General features: G+C 44.9%; 1 protein-coding gene and 1 non-coding gene across 2 annotated transcripts; one reads left to right on the top strand and one right to left on the bottom strand.

Moving 5' to 3' along the window:
* Positions 1-1,616: 1,616 nt before the first annotated feature.
* Positions 1,617-1,722, top strand: LOC123781967 (U6 spliceosomal RNA). Its single transcript, XR_015721408.1, has one exon. It is a non-coding gene; the product is annotated as a U6 spliceosomal RNA (small nuclear RNA).
* A 1,368-nt stretch (positions 1,723-3,090) lies between these two features.
* CASC3 (CASC3 exon junction complex subunit) lies at positions 3,091-23,992 on the bottom strand. Its single transcript, XM_045781614.2, has 14 exons — positions 23,708-23,992; positions 23,311-23,338; positions 22,939-22,976; positions 11,793-11,951; positions 11,551-11,702; positions 10,870-11,046; positions 9,999-10,684; positions 8,390-8,454; positions 7,577-7,691; positions 7,237-7,335; positions 6,771-6,985; positions 5,451-5,573; positions 5,256-5,319; positions 3,091-4,785 (listed from the first exon to the last, which is right to left on the bottom strand). The coding sequence occupies exons 1-13, from the start codon at positions 23,936-23,938 to the stop codon at positions 5,296-5,298; spliced, it is 2,112 nt and encodes a 703-aa protein (XP_045637570.1). The 5' UTR covers positions 23,939-23,992; the 3' UTR covers positions 3,091-4,785; positions 5,256-5,295.
* Positions 23,993-24,360: the final 368 nt, after the last annotated feature.

Raw genomic sequence — 24,360 nt, forward strand, 5'->3', positions numbered from 1 at the left:
TCGAGGGAAATAGTAAGGCGCTGAACGGGATTGACGTCAGGGCAGATGCAGAAATTAAGGGCAAAGGTGATGGAGTGATTTACCAATGGAGAGTGAGTCCTGGCTTGCGGGCTAACAGGAGCTCTTAGGTATCATTTCAAAGAAGTAGGGCAGGTGTGTGGCCTGCACAACTTGGGCTTACCTGTGCTCAGGTGAGGCCTATAAAGATTGCTGATTGGGTGTGCATCCCTCTCAACCCCGACAGTATGGTCTGTTGCCATATTTGTGGTCTTTATCTTCCTTCTATAAGAAGGGCTGGAAAGGCCTGGGGTGCATTGGCATTGGCACTGGGGGGCGGTGCCCAACTGCCCTTTCTGGTAGGGCACAATAGGTGGTGAGGGCCTGGCTTGTGAGAGGCAGGTACTGGCAGGCAGGTAGGAGCCAGGCAGGGAGCAGCAGGTTGTGGCAGGTCTAGTTGGGGTGAAGAGAAGAGACAGGAGACAGGGGGGAGGAGATGAGGCATACAAGGGCACCTGAGCCCAGCTGGCAGCAGGAGATGGCAGGGCCACAGACATGATTGACAAGCTCTAGAACTGCCAACCAACATCATTAAGCATAGAGAGCCCCTCCAGAGTTGACATGGCCATGAAGCAGGGAAAGTGGTGCCAATTTGCACTCTAAATGATCTGTATTCCTATGCCTGTGCCAGGAGCACTCTGTCCCTAAGGATACACTGCCCCAGAAGGAGGAGGTGGGTGTAGAGACACACTCAGTGTAAACACATCGAGGTTAAAGTAACAAGGTGGGGGAGTGGCACCAGGTTGCAGAGGGATTGAAGCTCCTTGGACAATGCCCCACCCCTGTTTACTGTGCTGGGACCAGGCAGGGACAGGAATGCTAAAGGCTGGGAGTGGTGGTTGAACTGAACAGGGTGTGTACCACACACATGTCACTGTGTGTGCATATCTGGTCCTATGTGTGCTAGAGCATGTGTTCACAGAAATAAAGCTTTGCACACCCATCTGTTTGTGGGTTTGGAAAGGGAACAGTAAAAGGGAGAGAGCAGTTTTGGCTAAGAACCTGGAATAGAGATCCAAGTATCATCTTGCTGGGCTCCCTTTATTGGACACCCCACTATCCCTGGTGTTAAGAGGAGAAACTGGCTGGAGTGGCTACGAGCTCCCCAGGCATTTTGTGAACCAAATAAGAAGAGGAGAGGGCTCCACTCCCAGCACATGCCACAGTTACCAGATTAAGCTGGTTGCCTTGGTAACCTCCTCTCTGGGCAGGATTTGGGATTGTCGGTTAGGAAGGGGAAGAATTGGGGAGTGTGGTGGGTGTGGGGGCTGGAAATAAGAGGCAGAGACACTTCTGGAAACTGAAAGCTTGGGGAGTAGGACCCCAGTACCCCTGCAACTACTCAAGGATATTGGACAGAGACTAAGTTCAAGGACTTCAATCAGGAAGGAAAGCCAGCATTGAGTCATGGCCTCCTAGAACAGTGGTTCTCGCCCCAAGTACACATTGGAATCCAGGGGAACTTCTCAGAAATACTGATGCCTAGGCCACACTCTACATCAATTAAATCTTTGAGGTGAGGCCAAGGTTTCTAGTATTTTTTAAAAGATCCCCAGGTGGTGCTCGCTTTAGCAGCACTTATACTAAAATTGGAACTATATAGAGATTAGCTTGGTCCCTGTGCAAGGACGACACGTAAAGGATCCCCAAGTGATTCAAATACACTGGGTTGAGAATCACTGCCCCAGAGCGACAATACAACCCTAATGGGCTGCCAATGCTGGGTGACAACTTCAGGATTTGAGGTTGTCAAATCCTGTTCTGGGTCACCCACATGGTAGCAGGCCTGTGTGTTGACCCCACAGAGGAGGGGGGCAGGCATGGAAGAAGTGGTGGGAGAGTGGTATGATTAACAACTGTGAGGAGATGGTGGCAAAACAACTTTGAGCCCAGCCCCTAGAAGGGGATGGGGCAAGGCTACCTAAGCTGATCTGTCTGCCCTTTATACTCCCTTTCTGCCCACCAAGAGGCAGGCTGGTAGGGCAGGCAACCTGGGGGCTTTGCTGAGCTTGAGTTTCTTCTCACTGAGCTCGTTACCAGGGCAACAGAGAGCAATGGGATCTAACTGCAGGACCGGAGAATCAAGAGGCAGGGGTGAGGGGGGAAGCATCTTAAGAGTCATTCTTCCTGCTGGTAACCTACCCCCAAGACTGGCTGGCATTCTTTGCATGACCCCAGGAGATCAGGCCCATAGTTACCCATCACCCTGTGGGGGAGGAGGAAAGCAAACGGACATTAAGAGGAATTAATAATAGGGGTTAGAAGAGTCATGGTCCCCCAGCTCAAGCAGCAGCACCAAGGGATGTAGGGGGAGTCCCAACTGTTTTAAGGTGTCCTATGAAGTCCACGCCCCCAGTGTACAAGGATTTGTGGTAGACAAGAAGAGATGCCAGCAGCTCCACATTAAATCCATTGCTCCCCCACACTGAGATCAACCTCTGTAGTAAACTCCCACCCCACCCAGGATCTGGAAGAAAACAGTCACTTTAAAGCTAGGGATTGACCTGCGTACATCAGGGGCCCAGTGGCCTTGGTAACTGGCCACATAAGCCACAGCTGAGGGTCTAAATTGCTCCTTTACCTTGACGAAGATTGAGAGAAGCCTCCCTCTTAGGCTGTGGTTCTTGGTACTTCAGTGCCAGTGTCTTGACTTTTCAAGAAGAAAGCTAACTACCTGTGCCTCCCCCTCATCTAAGACCCGGGACAGCTGTACTAACACTGGGCACATTACACTGGGAAACCCACCTGCCAAACACTAACAAAGGCGAAAAGGATGGCTACAGTTCATTAGTTTTTCTGTCCCTGACACTTCCAAGCTAAGGGACTGCATGGTATCCTGGTTCTATGTGGCAATGGGGTTAGGATAAGATAACTAATGGGGACTACAGACACGCCTGTGGGCTCCTCACCTCTCAGGGCTTCCATTTCACAAGTCTTGAGTTGGCTCGAGTTGTGACTGTGGCTCTGGGGAATCAGCAAGTCCTCTCCTATCCCTCCTAAATCAAGACTCACGCAAAACACTGGCAAACGGGCCAAGTTTACAGTCTAGATTTTATTATCTCCAAGTCACAATGCTGATCACAAATGTGCACCCTTTAAAATAGTAACAAACAACAACACCACCACCACACATGGAGAAATTCTTGCAACGAAACACAGTGGACCAACAGAGACAACTGTCACAGTGTCTTAAGGTCTGGGAATCTGGGCATGCTGCCCACAGGCTTGAGGAGACATCTTCAGGTTTAAGGCAAAGGGGACAGCCTACAAAAGGCACAACAACCAGCCACCCCTGGAAGAATCTCTTAGTTACTTCCTCCTTGGGGTTTACAGCTTGAGTGCCTCTCCCCACTCCCCACCCCACACCTGTGACTCAAGAGTGGTTAGATCAGCTGCTGGAGAGAAGGAATAGAAACAGTGACATTACCTGGGGAGACACAGCCACCACCATCTCCCTCAGGTTCTGTAGGACGGGGATGGTGGCCAAGTTACTCCTGGCAGACGCAAGTGCTGCAGCAACAGGGATCTCCTGCAGAGGCAGCAGGGGAGTGGTTCAGCGCCGTGGATAGGGAGGAAAAGAGGGAGGAGCCCTTGCCCCAAAAGTGACTGGTTTCCTTAGGCCTGAAGCCCAGATGTAGTATCTTCTGTTTGCAGGGACAGGAGCAGAACTTGGAGAAAATCAGGTAGTAACATCTAAAACACCTGAAGCAGGAAAGACATGGAGAAGAGCGACCGCAAAGTACAAGGTAGACTGCTTGCTGGACAGTATCTGCCTCTAGAGAGATGCATTGGTCCACAGCAACTGGAAAGGGGGTATGGCAGGAGGGATGGAAAGAAGAGAAGCAGGGCCCTCTAATTCCACTTACCTCAAAGACTGAGCCCTGAGGACTATGTGAATACAGACCCCTAAGGTGCAAAGGCTTACTCCACGTTCCCTTTCTCACAAAAGCATCTGGTTTGCCACCTCTCCCCGGTGTAGAGACTTTGCCCTCAAGTACAGGACTGACACCTACCACAGTAGAGGGACTGACACAGGGTCAGATTCCTGAAAATCGAAATCAGGAGGAAGGGCTCCTACCATACACTTTGAGCTTTTCTCCACAATGAGACACTCTGTGGATGGTTCTGCTTCCACGGGTTAGAGGAATTAAGAGAATCCAAGTATACAATAACAAAGGCCAGCCAAAAATGAAAGGCCACCTCTTTGCAGGCTTGGTGGAGGAAAACTGGCTGGTAAAATTTCAATTATCTGGGATGCAGGGAAAATCCAAAAGGGAAACCAGAGGAGCTATAAAATCAGAAGAATGAACCTGTCTCATTTAAAGGCAGAGAGAGAAAGAAACTAAAAGAATATTAATTTAAGAATAGCAAGCCAGGCTTTAAAAACGAACATCCTAGGAAACAAACTGAACAGGAAGGAGCTTCCCTGGGAGAAGACATTTGAATTTCCCAGGAAAAAGTGAAGAAGAGTAAAAGACACAGGCTTCTAGATGTAGAGCCAGAAGCCTGAGCTGACTGGACCTCTGCTCCTCTGAGCACAGCCAACTCAAGTAAAGAGTGGAGATGGGAGGAAGTCCACTTGTTTGTCCCTTTCTCCAACAGAGCCTGTCCTCAGAGGAGGGCAGGGGTCCTCCTCATTCAGCTGCTTGCTGGTAGGAGCCACCTTATATCTTTGAAGCCCTCCTGGTAGTAAACAGCCAGTTGTATTTCTCTTCTTTCCTGGGTTCTCTGGCAGAAGTGGGGAAAAGGGAAGAATCATCAAAGCATTAATGGACCTTCTGGGCATTTACAAGCTGTTTTCAAAATGCCACATTTCTAAATAATATGTTTTAAAATAAAGTCCCTAACAAAACAACAACAGAACCCCCATGGTCCTTCTCCGTGACCTTTAAAATTGGCTCTGTTGCAAACACCTCAAATTTAGATTTCCCCTCTCCTTAAAAAAAGAATACCCTCCTGCATTTTTTCCTTGCAGCAGAACTTCATGAAATTCTGCCAAGTTAACAATGCTTTCTGCTTCAACTCTGCTCAATGCATTCGCAAAACAAAGCAGCTGGCAAATTTTGAGACCCCTGTAAGCCTCCCCGTAAGATATCTCATGATTACAACTTAAAGCATTAATTAGGGGACTGTTAAGCAAGTAAGCATGAGCATTAGTTTTAAGAATTTATAAGAATTATAGTACATTATATACTTACTTTTATATGATGTTTGATTTAAAATATTTAGAAACTCATATTAACTGGAACCCCTGCTTACAACCTGAAATAACAAAGTTAGAATTTGTTACCAGTCATTAAAACAACCAACCAACCAACCATGGAGACACACCCAGAAAAGGAGAGAAATCTTCTAGGGGAAAGAAAAGCCCACTGATGGTGGGACTCTCATACCTCAGGTGGTGGGGGTTTGATGGTGACTGGCTGAGGAGTCCTCCGGGGTGGGGAGGGCTTTGGCTGCACCTGCTGCTGGGCGGGGTTATAGTAGGTCACTCCTCCATATACCTGTGATGGGGCCTGGGACCCCAAAATAAGGCAGAAGAAAAAGTTAGAGATAAATTCACCTATGATGAACAGGAAACATTATTCAGGCACAAAAATAAAGGTACTGAGGAATTTTGGGCGCCTGGGTAGCGCAGTCGTTAAGCGTCTGCCTTTGGCTCAGGGCGTGATCCTGGAGTTCCAGGATCGAGTCCCACATCAGGCTCCTCGGCTGGGAGCCTGCTTCTTCCTTTCCCTCTCCTCTGCTGTGTTCCCTCTCTCACTGGCTGTCTCTCTGTCACATAAATAAATAAAATCTTAAAAAAAAAAAAAAAATACTGAGGAATTTTATAAATCTCTAAGCTAACCCCCTTTAAACAAGTGATTATTCATTTCTGCCTTACTATAACCTAATTATGTTGTGGTTCCTACTTCTTCAAAGTACTACTTAGCTTTCTCTAATTCCTACCATCAACTGAAAAATGGAAGGGGCTGAGCTCAGTGGTGACACCTCATATACCAGATGGTGTCAACCTGTTGGGAGTGAAGCAGTACAGGGAGGGTAAGGAGGAGAATACAGCTTCTTTACTCAACTGAATAAACAGCAGAGACAGCCACAAGACATACCAAAATACTTGAATGAAACACCATTAAAGAAACAGAAGAGGGCGCCTGAGTGGCTCAGTCTGTTAAACATCTGCCCAGGGGCCTGGGATCGAGTCCCAAGAGCCTTCTTCTCCCTCTGCCCCTCCCCCCTGCTCACACTTGCATGCTTGCTCTCTCCTCTCTCTCAAATAAAAAAAATCTTAAAAAAAAAAAAAAAAATGGGGCGCCTGGGTGGCACAGTCATTAAGCGTCTGCCTTCGGCTCAGGGCGTGATCCCAGCGTTCTGGGATTGAGCCCCACATCAGGCTCCTCCACTAGGAGCCTGCTTCTTCCTCTCCCACTCCCCCTGCTTGTGTTCCCTCTCTCGCTGGCTGTCTCTCTCTCTGTCAAATAAATAAATAAAATCAAAAGAAAGAAAAGAAAGAAAGAAAGAAGAGAATAAATAGATGACGGGCATTACATAAGCTGCATTTCCAGCTCCTGACCACCAAGAGGCATCCTGGAGCCACATGCAAAATCAGTGGCACTGAAATGTTCTCTCAAATTCCTTAAGATTCTCCCCATACCACATCCTTGTCTGATTTGAGGGATGTGTACCTAGAAAAATCTGCTCATTAGCCATCTCACCTGTGTATTAGGATACAGATGAGGAGGCGGTGGGGGAGGCAGTGCCCCTGGAGCATAAGGGTAACTGGGGTTACCAAAGTTCATGACGCCTGGGGCAGAAAAGTAAGCAGGAGCAAGCAGCTGCTGCGGTGGCGGCTGTCCCGGAGACATGGACACTGGTGGGGGATAGAGACCCGGATTGGGCAGAGGTGCCGGTGTCTGGTGGGGATGTAAACCTGGACAGGAAGAGGAAAACAGAAACTGAATACGGGACGACACCATTCCATGCGATGGCTTGGCTGCCCTGCTCAGCACAGACTGAGGATGGAAGGCCTCGGGATGGACCCAAGACGAGTTTGTTGCGCAAGCAGCGAAGGTGGCCAGCCTTGTGAACGAGCAGCACAGAGCTCAGGAGGATAGAGTTTGTGAAGCCCCCAACACATATCCTCACGTACTGGAAGCATAAAAGCAGAGGTGCAGAGCTTACCTGGGTGGGGAAGGTGCATTTCTGGCTGCACAATCATGCCCTGAGGAGGCAGTGGGGCAGGGTTGTCACCATGGGTATAGATTGGTCCCTGGAACTGCACTGTAAGATATCACATTGGGACTCTCGTAAACCCTCACTCTTCATAGCACATGGACAAATCTCCTTGTCCCCCAAACCCTTTAAAAGATGTTCTCAATTTTCCATGTGAAGAAAACAGAAGCCAGCCAATGTTTGATAACCACTGTGAGAAGTCAGAAGGAAAATTCAGGAGGCAAGAGGCTGGTCTCTTAGTTCACTTCATGCTGCCGAGAAGGTGCCGCAACAATAAGAAAAAACTCACGTGGATCATAGTAATGTCCTTCCATGATACTGATGTGCACAGGAGGGGCAGGGGGCTCTGGCACGGGTCTTTGCCGCTGAGATGAATAGCGTTTGGCTCGCCCACCCTGGACACCCTGAAATAAAGAGGTCTGAGCAAAAAGACTCCCAGAGGGCTGACTCTCCTATCAAGTCCCACCCTCCTTTAGGTGCTACAAAACACACACTTGATACGTGGCATGTGTTTAAACAGTATTTGCAAAATGACGGGTGCCTGACTGGTTCAGTCAGAAGAACACACAACTCTTCATCTCGGGTTTGTTTGAGCCCCACATGGGGTATAGAGATTAAATAAAGAAAAAAAAAATGTGAAAAAAAAAAAAGAGTAGGGGTGCCTGGGCTCAGTCCGTTAAACATCCGACTCTTGATTTCGGCTCACGTCATGATCTCAAGGTCATGAGATCGAGCCCCATGTCGGGCTCTGCGCTGAGCTGAACATGGAGAACTACTTAGGCTCTCTTTCTCCCTCTCCCTCTATGACCCTCCCTGCCCTGCACTCTCTTGAGAGGGAGAGGGAGAGGGAACGGGAGAAAGAAAAAGGAAAGAAAAGAAAAAAGAAAAGAAAGGAAAAGAATATTTGCAAAATGAATTGAAAAACCAATGAGAAACCTCAAGATCTGAACCTAGGCCTTGCTACCCTTTCTGGAGAGCCAAATTAAAAGAAATATGGGTAAATCAGTGGAACATGGACTCCCAAGACCTTATCTTAGTTTAAACAACGAACAGGGGTTGCATGCAGACCCCTCCCCCAACTGCTCCCTTTCCCTTTCTGTACCATTTCTTCCATCCGGTTAAACTGAGGTGGAGGTCCTGCTCCCATGTGTATGTGGTTGGGCATACCTGTGATACAGCAAAAAAAGTCACGGCTACAGAGCAGATAAATATGAGTGGGACTAAAGAGAACATCAAGAAAATGACAAGTTTAAGAATCCAACATGGAGAATTGCTTTCTTCTTTTTAAACTGACAAAATTCCTTTTAAACTATATCTGCTTCCTATCGATACCAGCATTCAGAAATTTGCCCCCACTGTTTGCAGCCTTAACACAGCAATAAAGCCTCTGAATGTGAAGGAAAAACAAAAAAAAGACAAAAAAACAAAAACAAAAACAAAAACTTCAATGAGAAAATGCAATTTTCCCACCAAATACTTCCCTGTACAGAATCCCTGGGAGGTTATAATCAGTACAGTCCATTATCAAACATATCAAAAAATCTGAGCCCTAAAGTTTCTGAGCAACAACTGGACAGTCTGTGAATCTGCCCAATTATTCCTGGCCACAGAGTAGAAGGCTGGAAGTTTGGGAAGATACTCCCCTCTGGCTGAAAATGACTCAGGACAAAAAAAAAGGGTATTTTAGAGACTATCTTCCAGTGGTAATAAGATACCAGTAGAAGGGTATAGGTCCAGTTCAGGCTACAATGGTTTTTGGCATTCAAAAATCATGCATACCCGAGAAGGATGCTGAAACTCCCAGTCCAAATGAGGATTTCCAATCTTTAAGTTCAAATCAGATCTCAGAAACTAAGGAAAGACCCTTTGATCTACCTGATTGGAGGGAGACAAAGACAGATGGGGAAGAGCAGTGGTAGATATGTTCTAGTTTCTAGAACTATGCTGTCCAAAGTAATATCCAGTAGCCACATGTGGTTATTTAAATTTCAATTAATTAAAATTAAAAGTTCAGTTCCTCAGTCACTCTGGCCACATCACAAGTATTCAAAAACTTTTTACACTACAGAAAGTTTTATTGGGCAGCCTAGCTCTACATTAAGGAAATTAGGCTTTCCTTTCAAAGAGACTAGACAACTCTCATCCAAGTTCAAATGAATAAGTTTCTACCTCCAAACATTTAACCATTAGCTCATATAATAAGAACACTGCCACCTTCTCCCAACTTTTCCTACAGAGAACGGGTAAAAGATTCTGCATGAGGAGCTCAATACTGATAGTCAGTTAGGCAACAGTAGGCAAAGTAGTACGGGTAGTCTTGGGTAACAGATAAAACTTCTCTGAGGTCTTTGGGGGCACCTGGGTGGCTCAGTTGGTTAGGCGACTGCCTTCGGCTCCGGTCATGATCCTGGGGTCCCAGAATCGAGTCCCATATCAGGCTCCCTGCTCAGCGGGGGTCTGCTTTTCCCTCTGACCCTCACCTCTCTCGTGCTCTCTCATTCTCTTTCTCAAATAAATAAATAAATCTTTAAAACAAACAAAATACTTCTCCGAGGTCTTTGGATGAATATACCTATGAATCCATCTGTTTCTTTCAGTTAATGAAAACAAAGATATTTGTCAGATCCCATACCCCTGAGGCCTAAATCCCATGCCCACAAACCCAATGATGCACAGGGAAAAAAGCTAGTCACTGACCCTAAGGGACCTACCCCGAAGCTCACGTGGCTGCAGGAATGAAGGCTGCCCTGGACTCCAGTTCTGTTCGGTTATATTTAGTTGTGCCACATCTTGCTCAAGTCCACTTGTAGTAGAATCCACTGGAGCCTCCCAGCTTCCAGTCTTAGCAGGTGGAGGAGGGGTCGTTTCTGGGACTTGAGGTGCCGGGTTCAACCCTTCAGGTGGAGGGGGCACGTCCTCTGCAATCTTGACTGCATCTCCAGCTTTGATTCTGGTTCTTCTTGCCCGGGAGTAGGATTTCTTCTCAACAGGCCTGTCAGGGGCCGGTGGTGCAGTGTCGGGAGCAGCGGCTGGTACCTCTGAGGCCGCCTCTTCCTTCTCGGGACTGCCGAGCACTGGAGCATCAGCTTCTGGAGATGGGTCCCTCACAGGAGTCTGCTCGAGGCGCCGTGATCGGTAACTGTTTTCATGTTTAACAGTCTCACCAGACCGGCCACCGTGCTGCCCACCAGCGTCCACAGGCCTAAAACCAGCACGACCTTCCTTGAAGCCCCCAGATCGAGAGTAATTCCTGGGAGCAGACATTCGGCCAGTCCCTGCAGCATTCCTGTTGATAAATGTCCTTGGTGGTAGGGTGCCCCCAGGACCCTGGTGGCGATGGGACTTGTTTGGCCGCTCAACAATCCAGTTTGGATCTCTTTGTGGAGGACTCCCAAACCTGAATAAATGAAACGGCAAAAGTCTTAAGAAAAGAAACAACAAAAGAGACCACTAGAGATATAAACTGAGGGTCAGGGAGACTTCCCATAGTCCTCATCCACTGAACTACAGACTGGTATGGCATTTAAAAAAGCAGACCTCTCTCTACAAATATAAACAGTGTAAACTCCAAAATTTTCTCACCTGGGTTTCCGGATTCTTCGGGGTTTGATGTCGTCAGGATTGTGAGCTGAGCGGATGTCATAGCCATAAAGGGCAATGAGCTCCTGTCGGGACTTTGGAGCTTGTTCGTCTTCCCGGAATTTGTCATGCTCCCAGCGACCCTCATCCTTCCATAGCTTTCGCTGACGCCCCTTGGGTCTGGATAAAACCAGGAAAAAGTATCTTAGGTTGGCAGACTCTGCCAAATAAAGATGTTCACCAAAAAAAAAAAAAAAAAAAGAGGGCTGGGCAGAGAAATTTCGCCGGTCTCCCCATCTTCCCAGACAGATCATACAAAACCAAGAGTGAATCACAGCATCTCAGGGCCTGATGGGCTCAAATGGAACAGGCACAGAAACAAGGAAAGACTTTACTTCCAACTACTCAGCACCTTGGAAACATCTCTCGCCTGTAAGGCAGCATACACAAGTACTTCATGTCCCAGAGGCTTGAGCCTCAGACTAAGGAAGGCAGTAAAAGTATGAGTCTGGATCCAAGCTCCTCCACCAAGAGTTACCAAATAGCCTAAGCCTCACCTTCCTCATTTGTACAAAAGGGACAATCATAATAACCTTAAAGTACTGTGAGCAGTAAATCAGCAAAGCGCCTGGCCTGTAGCAAGCACTGAATACGTACTCAACAGCAGCAACAAGAGGCTGTTACCTGACTTCCTCTTCCTGCGTTTGCCCTCGAAGATCATGCTCAAAGAAGAGCCCTTTCCGGGGTATGTATGCTGGGTTCTTCCGATCTTCATCATCATCCAAATGCTTAGGACCCTTTTTACCCACTTTGTTCTCCACAGGTTCTGTACTCTCCTAGAGGACAGATAAAGGGCTCCTTATTCTCTCCAAGGTTAAGAGCCCTTATTCTGACCCCCAAAATGGAGGTCTTTGGTGGACACTGACCTGTCCATCCCCACTCTGCCTCTCTCCAGTCACAGTGCCTTTGGTGTCAGGCTTTTCTTCTCCCTTCTCTTCTTTTGCTGAAGAATTAGCAGCATCATTGGCTTCTGATTTCAGCTCTACTTTGGAGTTTTCCTCTTCACTGTATTCCCCTTCCTCACCCTGAAAAAAGTTACCCTGTCAGTTGGAAATGGTGTTTTTTCCCCCATTCTTTAGGTAAACATTTTCTAATGAACTTTTACTATAATGTAAGAATTAAAAGCAAACATATCAATACTCTTATTAAAATTTCTAGGGGGTGCCTGGGTGGCTCAGTTGGTTAAGTGTCTGCCTTCAGCTCAGGTCCTGATCTCAGGGTTCTAGGATCAAGCCCCACATCGGGCTCCTTGCTCAGCAGTGTGTCTCCTTCTCCGTCTCCCTCTGCCTGTCTCCCCAGCTTGTGCGTGCTCTCTCTCTCTCTCTGAAATAAATAAAAATCTTTAAAAATAAATATATAAAAATAAATAAAATCTCTAGAGGATGGGGCACTTAAAAAAAAGAGCACAATAAAAGAAATACACATATATACGTTTATACAGATCCTAAGTTTTCCAGGAAGACATGCAAGGAAATGTTAACGGTGGTAGCCTCTGCGGAAGGAGCCCAGGAGATATGAAAGGGAGGTTTTAAACCGCCTAGCATACAGAGGGAGACTAATCTTTGTTGATGATTTCTATCTTCATGGATTGTTTCTTAAACATGCAGGGCCTAAAAATTACACTCTAACTCAAACTGTGAATTCTCTCATCTCAAAATGGCTTAGAGCAGATTCTCAACCTTTTAGATTATGTGGACCTCTTTTTAGCTTCTAAAATTTTCATGGATCTCCATTAGACAATAGCTCAGTATAATATATTCAGACTGAAAAAAATGTATGACGAACTACTACTATACGTTCAATAATACTTCAAAATAAATTAACATTTTATTTATATATATTCAAAAACAGTAGTGCATAAAGGTGGAAGATACAGATTTAGTCTATAAATAATATAAGCTGAACTAGTGAACTTGCAAACTCTTTGTAATAACACTATAATTTCTCAAGGCACTATTTACCCTCAGATTGGGAAAAAGTGGCTTACATTTTTTATATCTATGATACAAATACTCAATTTTCTGTAGCATGAGATTGAGATCCCCTTAGCCAACAACTCTGTCCAGAATTATATAATTATAAAATTTTGATTTAGAAAACTTTGGTGAACTTGTATGACCATCGCATTTTAGAAACAAAAACTAACCCCAAGTGCTCTCTCGCCTCTCTACAATCACCTTTCCTATCCTGCCACATGAATATTAGATAATCTTGCTCTTGACAGAGAAACTGCTGGGTCTATTCATACAGAGGAACGTCCTTGGGCTATCTTCTGAATAGGGGCCACCAGAAAGGGTCAGATAATAGCTGTGTGGCTAGTTCTAGGCAGGGAAAAGAGTAACTACAGTTCATGCTGAGTGAACTGGCTTTAGAATACTCTCATCTCACAGTCCTCTCAGGATCTGGACCTCAGGGGGCAGAGCTACAGGCTGGGGGGTGTAGGAGGTTCAGAAACCTGAAGACAAAGAAATGGGTTCAAGGAAAGTTGGGTTAGTCCCCATTGTGGGGTTAACAGGTCAGGGTGCCAATACCCCTCTGTCAACTGGTAGATAATGTACACGCTGGTCTTATTCTCCTACTGCGTCTGACACTTGACCTGCACCAGAGCCTCTCATAACTCCAGACCCAGCCTAACGTCAGGAATGTGATCAGAGTCCCGCTGTGAGATTCCTGATGAAGCAAGAAGCTCTCAAGCTCTAAGTTTCTGCCCTTTCTTCAAACAGTGAGGTCTGCCCAACTGGCCCAGACAAGCCAATTAACTCCTCTTCCCTGCTCAGCATCCAGGTATCTAAGTGTTCTGGGTGAGGACTCCCAGAGAGGTGATACTGTTGTGAAGTTCACAATGTGAGGAAGACCAAAACCGAGGGAAACCACACCCACACTATAAGGATTAAGCCTTTACCCATAGCCTTTTTTTTTTTTTAAGATTTTATTTATTTGAGAGAGAGCAGAGCAAGCAAGAGAGAGAACACAAGGGATGAAGGGCAGAGGGAGAGGGACAAGTGGATTCCCCACTGAGCAGGGAGCCGGATGTGGCACTCGATCATGACCTGAGCCGAAGGCAGATGCTTAACCGACTAAGCCACCCAGGTGCCCCTACCCATAGCTCTTTAATAACTAAGTACCCTTAATTCTTCCCATGTCCCCTCAGTCACAAGAAGTTACCCCTCCTCTTGATACGGGGATGGGTGGGTGGTAATCCTTCAGTTCTTTCCCTGATCCTACGTTCCCTGCACATTCTGAAACAGAAATTCCAAGAGTCTCGTTCAATATGTATATACGACCTTAATTCATCAGTCCCCACCAAACACACATACACACACAGAGACTGATTCAAACATCTTAAAACAGTATTAGCATGATTAATGAGAGAACTCTGTTTTATGCTCTACCCCCCTCCAATCCATGGTGGAATGTCAAATGAGGCAACTCTTTTATTCCAAATGAGAAACTAGTTTTATTTCCAGGGCAGGACAGAAAGATACAAACAGCATAATGCTGAGGAGACTCCAAATTAGAGTCAAAATCTGGTCTAACTGAAGCCAAAAAGGTGCTACCCCGGGATCACACTGCTTTGGCTAAGGGCTGACAGCAAAATCCTTTTCCAGAGACACACTCCCCTACTGCTGATTTTACCTTCAGTGAATGCTCTTCCCAACTCTGAAGCCTAGCTCTCCCCTAAAGGAACTACTTCCCTGGCAGCATTCTCACACAGAGGTTTTAGCTCATTCTTTCACTCCCTACCTATCTCAGAGTATTAGGTGGAGTTGTCATCTTCCTCATTTCTCAGTATCTCTTCCGGATCTAAGCTCTCCAGCCTCACTTTGAACTCCTACTCCCGTGAAGCTCCTATCACCTAGCCATACCTCTATGCTGTGTCAGCCTACCCTGCCACTGACTTGGAAGACTGACAAGGTGCTCAGTCTTCACCTCTGCTACAGGCATCTGTTTCCATGGCCACAGTCCAGACAAGTCATATCTGGAACTGCTATACTTTTTTTTTAAGTTGGCTCCACACCCAACATGGGGCTTGACTCACGACCCTGAGATCAAGAGTGGCATGCTCTGCCAACTGAGTCAACCAGAAGCCCCTCCTATACATTTTACTTATTTATAAAGATTTATTTATTTGAGAGAGAGAGAAAGCACAAGCAGGAGGGGCAGGGAGAGGGAGAGAGAATCTAAATCAGACTCCATACTGAGCATGGAGCCCAATGTGGGGCTCCATCTCACAACCCTGAGATTACCACCCAAGCCGAAACCAAGAGTTGGGACACTTAACTGAACTGTGACACCCAGGCACCCCTATACAGTTCATTTTTATGCCATACATTTTTTTAAAAAGTAAACCTGCTCCTCTTTAAATCTCTTAAATACTTTGATCAAAACTGCCATATGCAAAAAACTGAACTTAGACCCTTACCTCACCCCATATGCAAAAATTAACTAAAAAAATGGTGGTGCAGTCAGGTAAGTGTCTAACTCTTGGTTTTGGCTCAGGTGGTGATCTCAGGGTTGTGAGACTGAGCCCCACATCGGGCTCCATGCTCTGTGAGGAGTCTGCTTACGCCTCTCTCCCTGGGGCGCCTGGGTGGCTCCGTCAGTTAAGCGTTTGCCTTCAGCTCAGGTCATGATCCCAGGGTCCTGGGATCAAGCCCAGTATCAGGCTCCCTGCTCAGCGTGGAGCTTGCTTCTCCCTCTCCCTCTGCCTCTACCTGCTGCTCCCCATTTTCCCCTGCTTGCGTGTGCTCTGTCAAATAAATAAATAAAATCTCAAAAAAAACTCTCTCCCCCTCTGTCCCTCCCCACTTGTGCACGCATGCACACGCCTCTCTCTCAAATAAATACATATATAAAAATAAATAAATTAGGGGCACCTGGGTGGCTCAGTCGGTTAAGTGTCTGCCTTCAGCTCAGGTCATGACACCAGGGTCCTGGGATAGAGCCCCCTGTTAGGCTCCCTGCTCAGCAGGGAGTCTGCTTCTCCCTCTCCCTCTGACCCTTCTCCCACTTGTGCTCTTTTTCTCTTTCTCATGAAATCTTAGAAAAAATTTAACTCAAAATGGATCAAAAACCTAAATATAAGAGTTAAAACTATAGAACTCTCACAAGAAAACATAGGAGTTAATCTTCATAACTCTGGTTTTGGCATGGACTCAGCAAAGCCTTCTTAGATAGGACATCAAAAGCAAAAAGAAAAAAAAACAGATATATGAGACTTTATCAAAATTGAAACCTGACACCATCAAGAAAGTAAAAAGAATACCCACAGAATGGGAAAAGAAGATTTGCAAATCATGTATCTGATAAGTAACTTTTACCTAGAATATTTTATAAAGAATTCATACAACTCGATAAAAAGACAATTAAAAAATGGAGAAAGTATCTGAATAGGCATTTTTTCCAAGATACACAAATGGCCAATAAACACAAGGAAAAATGCTCAACATCATTAGTCATCAGGGAACTGCAAATCAAAATGAGGCACCATTTCACACCTACTAGGATGGCTAGAATCAAAAAGTCGAGGCAAGACAATTACATGCTGGTGAGTAAGTGAAGAAATTGCAATTTCCATATATTGCTGTTGGGAATGTAAAATGGTGCATCTGCTTTGGAAAACAGCTGGGCAGTTCCTCAGACGATTAAACATAGTTATCAGGGGGCACCTGGGTAGCTCAGTGGATTAGGCATCTGACTTCGGCTCAGGTAGTGATCCTGGGATCAGGTCCTGCTTCAGGCTCCCAGCTTGGTGGGGAGTCTGCTTGTCCCTCTCCCTCTGCCCCTCCCCCTGCTCATGCTTGCGCACTTGCTCTCTCTCTCTCTCTTAAATAAATAAATAACTACTAATCTTTGGGGAAAAGAAAGATTAAAAAAAAAAAACAACCCAAAACCCACAGTTACCATATGACTCAGCACTCCATTCCTAGGTACACAACCAAGAGAAATGAAAACATACATCCACACAAAAAAATTGTACACTAATGTTTATAGCACCATTATTCATAATATAAAATTCATAATACAAAAAACAGAAACCCAAATGTCCATCAATGAATGAATGGATAAACAAAATGTGGTATACTCATACAATGGAATGTTACTCAGGAAATAAGTACGGATATATGGTACAAAATCGATGAAAACTGTGAAAACATAATGCTAAGTGAAAGAAGCCAGTCACAAAAGTCCATATGTTATGATTCCATTAAAATGAAAGGCCAGGATAGGAAAATTCCTAGACACAAAAAGTAGATGTGTGATTGCTTAGGGACCAGAGATGAGGATGGAGGAACTGAGGGGCAGTGGGGAATAACAGCTAAAGGGTACAAGGTTTCTTTCCAAAGGTAATGAAAATGTTCTGAAAGTAATCGTGGTAATAGTTGCATATATCTGTGTATATACAAAAAACCTGCAGAATTGTACATTTTAAAGAAACTGTATGGTATGTAAATATCTCAATAGAGTGGTTTTTTAAAAACCTGCGTAAGGGCACCTGGCTGCCTCCGCCTGTAGCGCAAGCGACTCTTGACTGATCTTGGGTTCGTGAGTTTGAAGCCCATGTTGGGAGAGTAGTTTATTTTTTTATCTTATTCTATTTTTTAAAGATTCTATCTATCTATCTATCTATCTATCTATCTATCTATTTATTTATTTATTTATTTATTTGACAGCGAGAGAGCAGAAGCAGGGGGAGCACCAGAGGGAGAGGGAGGTTCCCCACTGAGCAGGGAGCCCGACTTGTGGCTTGATCCCAGGACTCCAGAGATCATGACCTGAGCTAAAAGCAGACCCTTAACCGACCACCCAGGCATCCCTAGAGTTCAGTTTAAAACAAACAAACAAAAAAACCAAAAACCCTTTTACTCCTATTCTTACTTATTCGCTTACCCTCTCATCTCCAACTTAAGATACCTATTCCTTTGACCCTTCCATCTTCTCCCTATCAATCAGTCTTTTTTCCACACTTTCCTCTCTCTTTAGTCTCCATGGCCCACTCATTTCAATCACTACTAGGTTAGAATCACCAAGTCCCTTGCCACTCCCCTGTGCCCAGGTCTAGATTAACTCAAATGTCTGCCTTTTTCTAAGTCTACAACCAGACTATTAATCATCAATGAAGGGGTTTAAAAAAAAAATCATATAACTTCACACATCAGTGCCACCTCCAACCTCAACTACTTAAACCTCCTTTAGTCTGACAATTCCTCCCCTGACCCCCCCCATAACCTCCCTACTCAATGTCTTTCCTTCTATTTCATAAGGAAAACAAAATGAAGAAAAGAACGGCAGTTTCCTCCCCCCACACCTTTCCTTCCTACCTCTCTATAATTACAACGAAGATTTTTCCCTTGGCTGGTTCCTATTTCCTCTCATACAGTCAATCAAGGACCCCAGTACACTTATCATCTACTACCTCTCTTTTCTTTCCCTTTCTACTCCTTCCTTCAATTTTTAACCATACTTGATTCTCCAACGTGAAAAAAATAACCACCAAAACTTCTCTTGACCTCATAGTCTTTTTTTCAGCTACCATCTCTCTAGCCTCCTTTTCACAGTCAAATTTCTTTAAAAACTCCTCTTGGAAGATTCTGGGAAAATGGCAGCAGCACAGTTTTTGGTCCCTTCAAATCTCCACATGAAATGAGGACTTCTAGACAGCAAAACCACAGTCCTAATTTAAACCCTTTTACAACAACATTTACAACAAAACTAGGTTACAAAGTATCCCCTAGACCCCAAAAAACAAGAGCATAGGAATAAAGTAACAAGAGCCATAAGACCTGCATCACACTAATGTCCGTACTCAAGAGAGCCGAGTAGTAAATGGAACTAAGAACAGGCGAACCCCGAACTAATCAACAGGTATTTAACAGAAAGCTAAACTGAGAACAAGAGTTGCAACTAGGACGGATCTGACTATCTCCAATAGCATTTGAATGTGAGAGTCCTCCAGTAAGAAGCTCTGAAAGATCTAGAGCTGTCTATCCCCCTGAAATCTTGCAACTGACCTAGTACAGGGCTCCCTTCTAGATAGGGTCCCACACCAAAGAAAAACTTGAGAGGAGAATCAAATTGAGCAGGAGAGGAGCAAAAGGAATGAAGAGAAGCTACAAAACAAGTTAGGGAAGGGAACAAAAGCAGGAAATCTCAGAAAGCAAGCCACCATGTTTTCTTTTCACGCTTTTTTTTTTTTTTTTTTTTTTACACAACTACAGGAAAACAACAGAAGAAAGAGCTCTATGAAGTTACAAAAAGCTACTGAGCTACACCTCCTAACAGATCAGGAAAACTAATTTTACATAAAAATCAGTAACAGAAAAATACAGAGGTCAAATCCCATATAAACTTACTATGAGAAAGACAAAATAAGTAGAAAAGCATTCCTATAAAGAAACCATGCCAGAAAGACAGGCTTGTGTCATATAAAAATTGTGGCTCCTACTTCAAAATGAGCTAAAAAGACATTAAGAAAATTATGTAAGGCATGAAAGAACATCAATCAGAATTAGAAAAACTCAAAAATGAAATGAGAAAAGTCATTTCAAATACAAAGTCTAAAACTAGAAGGAATATAAGAGTGAATAAACACAGTAATAGCACCTTAAGTGAAAAAAAAAGTGTCACCTCATTAAACCTCTCATCTCCCTTTTACACTTTGCAGAGAACTTCATCTCTGACTTCTAAATATTTAAAAATATTTTAAAAATCAAGAAATGAAGAAAAAAGGATTAGAAAGAAAGGGTCAAATACTGAAGACAGGCATAAAATACTTGGACTGGAGTTCCATGACATAAGCACATCTCATAACTTCGAACACTGACCCAGAACAAACACCACCAAGACAAATCCTAATATAATTATTGGACCTTAAAGAAAATATACTGGGAATATCTAGACAAAAACGGCAAGTGACCTATAAGGGAAAGAAACTAAGTGATTATCAGTCAGTTTTGTTCAAGATAAAATCTTTGGTTCATGTTGTCTTTCCAGGAATCTGGAAATACCAATTTGCAGGAAATACAAAGGACAGAGGGAACATGTTGAGTGAGCAATTATCAAAATCTTCCCAACAGATAAACTGTATGGAAAAGAAAGGGATTAAAAACTAACCAGCAGACTAAGAGACAGATCAAATTTTCACAGGCAAGACTAAACTGTAGTGTCTAGGTATATAGTTAGTAACCAAGAAAAATGCAAGCAATACATTACTATGAAAGTCAGGACACCAGGTCTTTTTCTCTAATCTGGACCACTGCTGTCCAATACAGCAGCCACTAGCCACACATGGCTATTGAGTACTTAAAATGTGGCTTTGCAACTGGACAGAGTAGAACGAGACCTCCCTCTTTATTTTCAGACGATATGTACTATATATTGCCATTTCAAAGTCCCACACATCCTTCTATTTCAAAACATCCAAAACTTAACCCATCAGGGTCCCTCCTGAAATCTCCCTGTGTCCCATTCTTAGTGAATAGCATCATTCATCAACTTGGGCATCCTTTTGATTCCTTAAATCACACTCCACATTCAATCAATTAAGAAGTTCTGTTAGTACCACCTAAACATCTCTCGAATCTGAGTCCCACTCCCGTGTCCCTTCTCTAGGGCACCAATCACATTTCTTGGCTTATCCTAACAACCTTTTTTTAAGATTTTATTTATTTATTTGACACAGAGAGAGTCAGCGAGAGAGGGAACACAAGCGGGGGGAGCAGGAGAGGAAGAAGCAGGCTCCCAGCGGATGTGGGGTCAATCCCAGGACACTGGGATCATGACCTGAGCCAAAGACAGACGCTTAATGACTGAGCCACCCAGGTGCCCCTATCCTAACAACCTCTTAACAGCTCTCCCTGTCCCAAGTCTCATCTTCCATACTTAAGCCTTCAGTAGCCTTCTTTCCTTGTTATTTAGGATAACATCCAAACTCATTTACATAATGGTAAGATGCTATAAATTCACAATCACCAAACCTCACCGAACACTCTATACTGCCTGACAATCTTTCCAAGGTTTCCATTCTCTAGTGACTACTGTAAACATTCCTCAACCCAAAACCTCTTATCTCCCTTTTACTCTTAGTAGATAACTTCATCACTGACTTCAGAGAAAATAAGGCAACTCATTAATCACCACACTCTGTGAATTCCGTAACCTAAATAACTTTCAATTCTGTCCACTTCGGCTTTCACTGCTACTACTCCACTCCAGGGCGCACTTACTGCTTGCCTAGACTTCCACAATAGCTTTAACTAGGTTTCCTGCCTCCAATCTTACTCCCCTCAAATCAACTATCATCGTAGACAAAGTGTTATAAAATCATAATTCTCAAATTTTACTGTGCATAAACATCAATCTGGGATCTTGTTAACATATAATGTCTGAGTCTTCCCTCTCTTTGCAAGACTTTATTTCAGTAGAACTGGACAACTGGAAAGCAGGTGTTCTTTGGATCTGACAAATCTTTAATATTAAGTCTAATCCATATCACACACTTGTTTAAAACCCTGTAATGCTTTCTCACTCCTTAGAGTAAAATCCAAATACATTTTAATCGGGTTCACAAGGTATTTTAAAATTTGGACTCAGACTCATCACTTAGCACCAGTTACACTAAACTTTTCATATCCTCCAACTTGTCATGCAGTCCACCCCTTCAAGACCTTCTTCTCAGACAGTGTTCCCTCTGCTTAGAATACTTTCCCTGGCTCACTCCCACTCCCCCTTCAAGTCCCTATTTTAACATCTCATCCTCTAAGCATTTCCAAACAGTTAGTCGGCTGCTCCTGCCATGTGCTCCCAAAACACCCTATGCTTCTGATATTGTGACACTTACCAAACATGACTATAATTACTTTGTCTGTTTTCCCCCAAAATGTAAATTTCAGTGGGGCAGAACCATGTCTGTCTTTTATTCCAGTGCCTAGTACAACTCCTGGCACACAGCAGGTACATAATGAAGAAAAGGAACAAGTAAACCCCTTCATGATATGACCCCTGTTCACTAATTTGCCTCTATTTCTGGTATCCGTCTTGTTTCAACAATGTTCCAGCCACACCAAACTACTTTCAAGTTTCCAAATAATCAGTCTTCTCTCCTGTGTCTGGGCTTTCACAGCTGTTGTTCCCTCTGCCTAAAACATGGCCTGATTAACTCCAACTTACTCTTTCCGGACTGCTCAAGATGGATTCGGTACCCAGCCCTTAATACCCTACTTAACCCTATCCCCAGCAGTTGTCACCACGTCCTATGACTGCCTGCATATTTATCCGACTTCCTAAGTCATTTCTAAAGACAGATGTTTTAGTATAGTGTTCACTGTTGGATCTTTAGGACTTAATGGAAGTCTAATACATAGCAACAGTTCTATAAAATTTATAGAATGAACCTTTGATCCATAATCCAATTCCTCCTGTCCATAACCCCATGACCCAAATTCCAGAACTCAAGACTATTTAACAACCCCAGGAAACAAACAGCCATTCTCATAGCATCTCTAGTAGTTCATCCAACCAAAACAAGTAAGGCCACAAAAGCTTAGCTTATGGAAATTTTCTCCTGAATTTAAGAGCGAGAAAACTCCCTATAAACTGAGGGATGTTTGTGATACAAACCACTCAGAATCCTGCCCTTTTAAGGTTTTTAGATACACTTGAAAAAAGTATCCAACTAGCTGCTTTCATTCCCAAGGCAGCATAAAAGAAACTGTCATCCTGTGAAGGGCTTCAGGATGTTCTCATCCTATTTAGAACCTTTACTTTCTTCAGACAGGGTGAAAAGCCAACTACTAACAATGTTAACACATGAAACGTGATGAGGCATGCACCAAACTTCCCTCACCCTAAGTAAACAAGACCTTTTACAACAGTTTCTGAAAAGCATAAATGAAGAATGCACAAGAGAGTAGGTCATGGTACTTTTGAACCACAAGTGTGTCCATGTTTTTAAAACATATTTAAATATTTCCAACATATATGCCACAGAAAAAAAGAACCTATCACACTCACTTCAGAGTCTTCTGCACTTTCATAATCCGACAGAACAGCTGAAAGAAAACAGAAATATGTAAAGAAAAAAAAATAAACAGAAATTATAAATACATTTCCCGATTGCTTTTTAAGTCAAGCTAAAACTCTCATTCAATTCTGACATCAATCTATCAGAGAGATAAAATTATAGTCCCCGTTTACAAATGGAAAACGGTCAAAGCGTGATGGGCCTAAGATCATACTGCTAAAACCTAAACTTGTAAGCACTGTGCTTCAAAGAGCCACTTTGTGGCACCCTCCCCCAAATCCTTAACAATCTGAGAGGATGTCAATTGGTGGAAATAGGTGATCTGAGTTTCCGGTCAAAAAACTTGTCATGATGCTACTCACCATCGCCCTCGATGCCATCTTCACTCTCCTGAAGGAAAGAAGATGACATGGGTTAGTTCCGTGATTTCCAAAGGGCGGGGAGCTGAAGACTCAACACGAAAAGGTCGAAAAGGGAAATGAAGAAAGGTACATCTTTAACAAGTAGCAACCAAGGGAGGTCCGGTCTCTCCACTTCCAGTCCCAATTTCTGACTAAACATCCGCTTTTCATGTGCAGCGGCTCTGCCCTTCCCCCAGAAACCCCTAACACCTCCTCCTCCCTTGGGGCTCCGGATACACAATGCACTAGGATAGCTCTCTTCTCTAACACAATATGCCCGAGCATCTACCATCAACTCCCAGCCTCCCATCACCACCTACACCCCGCCCCCCGGCCCGCCCCACCCGCGCGCACTCACACATTCCGACTCCTCGGCGCTCTTAGCCCCCCCGCTCTCCACCCGCCGCAAATGAAGGGCCCCAGCTCGGCCTCCGCGCTGGGAAGGCAGAGAGCCGCTGCCACCGCCTCCGGCGCTACCGCTGCAGCTCCCGCCGCCCCGCGCCGGGGAGCCGCCGCTGTCTGAGCCCGAAGCACCAGACTCCTCGTCCTCCGTGTCCTGCGAAGCGCGCTGCCGCCGCCGATCCGCCATCTTACGGAGAACGGCAGCCGCCGGCCAGCTCCTTACGCACCGCGCCCGTCGCAGGGGCTGCCGGGAGGCTCGAGAGCTAGTCCCAGCATGCTTCACGTGCGACACAGGCCGCCGCGCTTTTCAGGGGGAGGGGCTAGGACCGGGGCGGCCGCCCTGCGGCACGTTTGCAGGAGAGCGGGATTACGTAACCGGTGACGTACGGGGGGCGTGCCGCGACCCCTGTCTTCCCTTGGGTGGGCCCCCGGCGAGGGTAGCTGAGCTACGGCTACCGCCTCCGATTTCTCGCCCAGCCATTTTGGGCCTTCCCAGTGGAAGGCGCCCACCTGTCACAGCTTCACTGCGGCACTGGGGCTGTTTAATAGTTTTCTATTTCCGTTTCTCGTTTCTGCCTACGTTTGAAGCAGATCATTTTACTGCGTTCG

This window comes from Ursus americanus, chromosome 23 (genome assembly GCF_024610735.1).
Source record: "Ursus americanus isolate L20-20 chromosome 23, mUrsAme1.1.p, whole genome shotgun sequence".
Lineage (NCBI taxonomy): Eukaryota > Metazoa > Chordata > Mammalia > Carnivora > Ursidae > Ursus > Ursus americanus.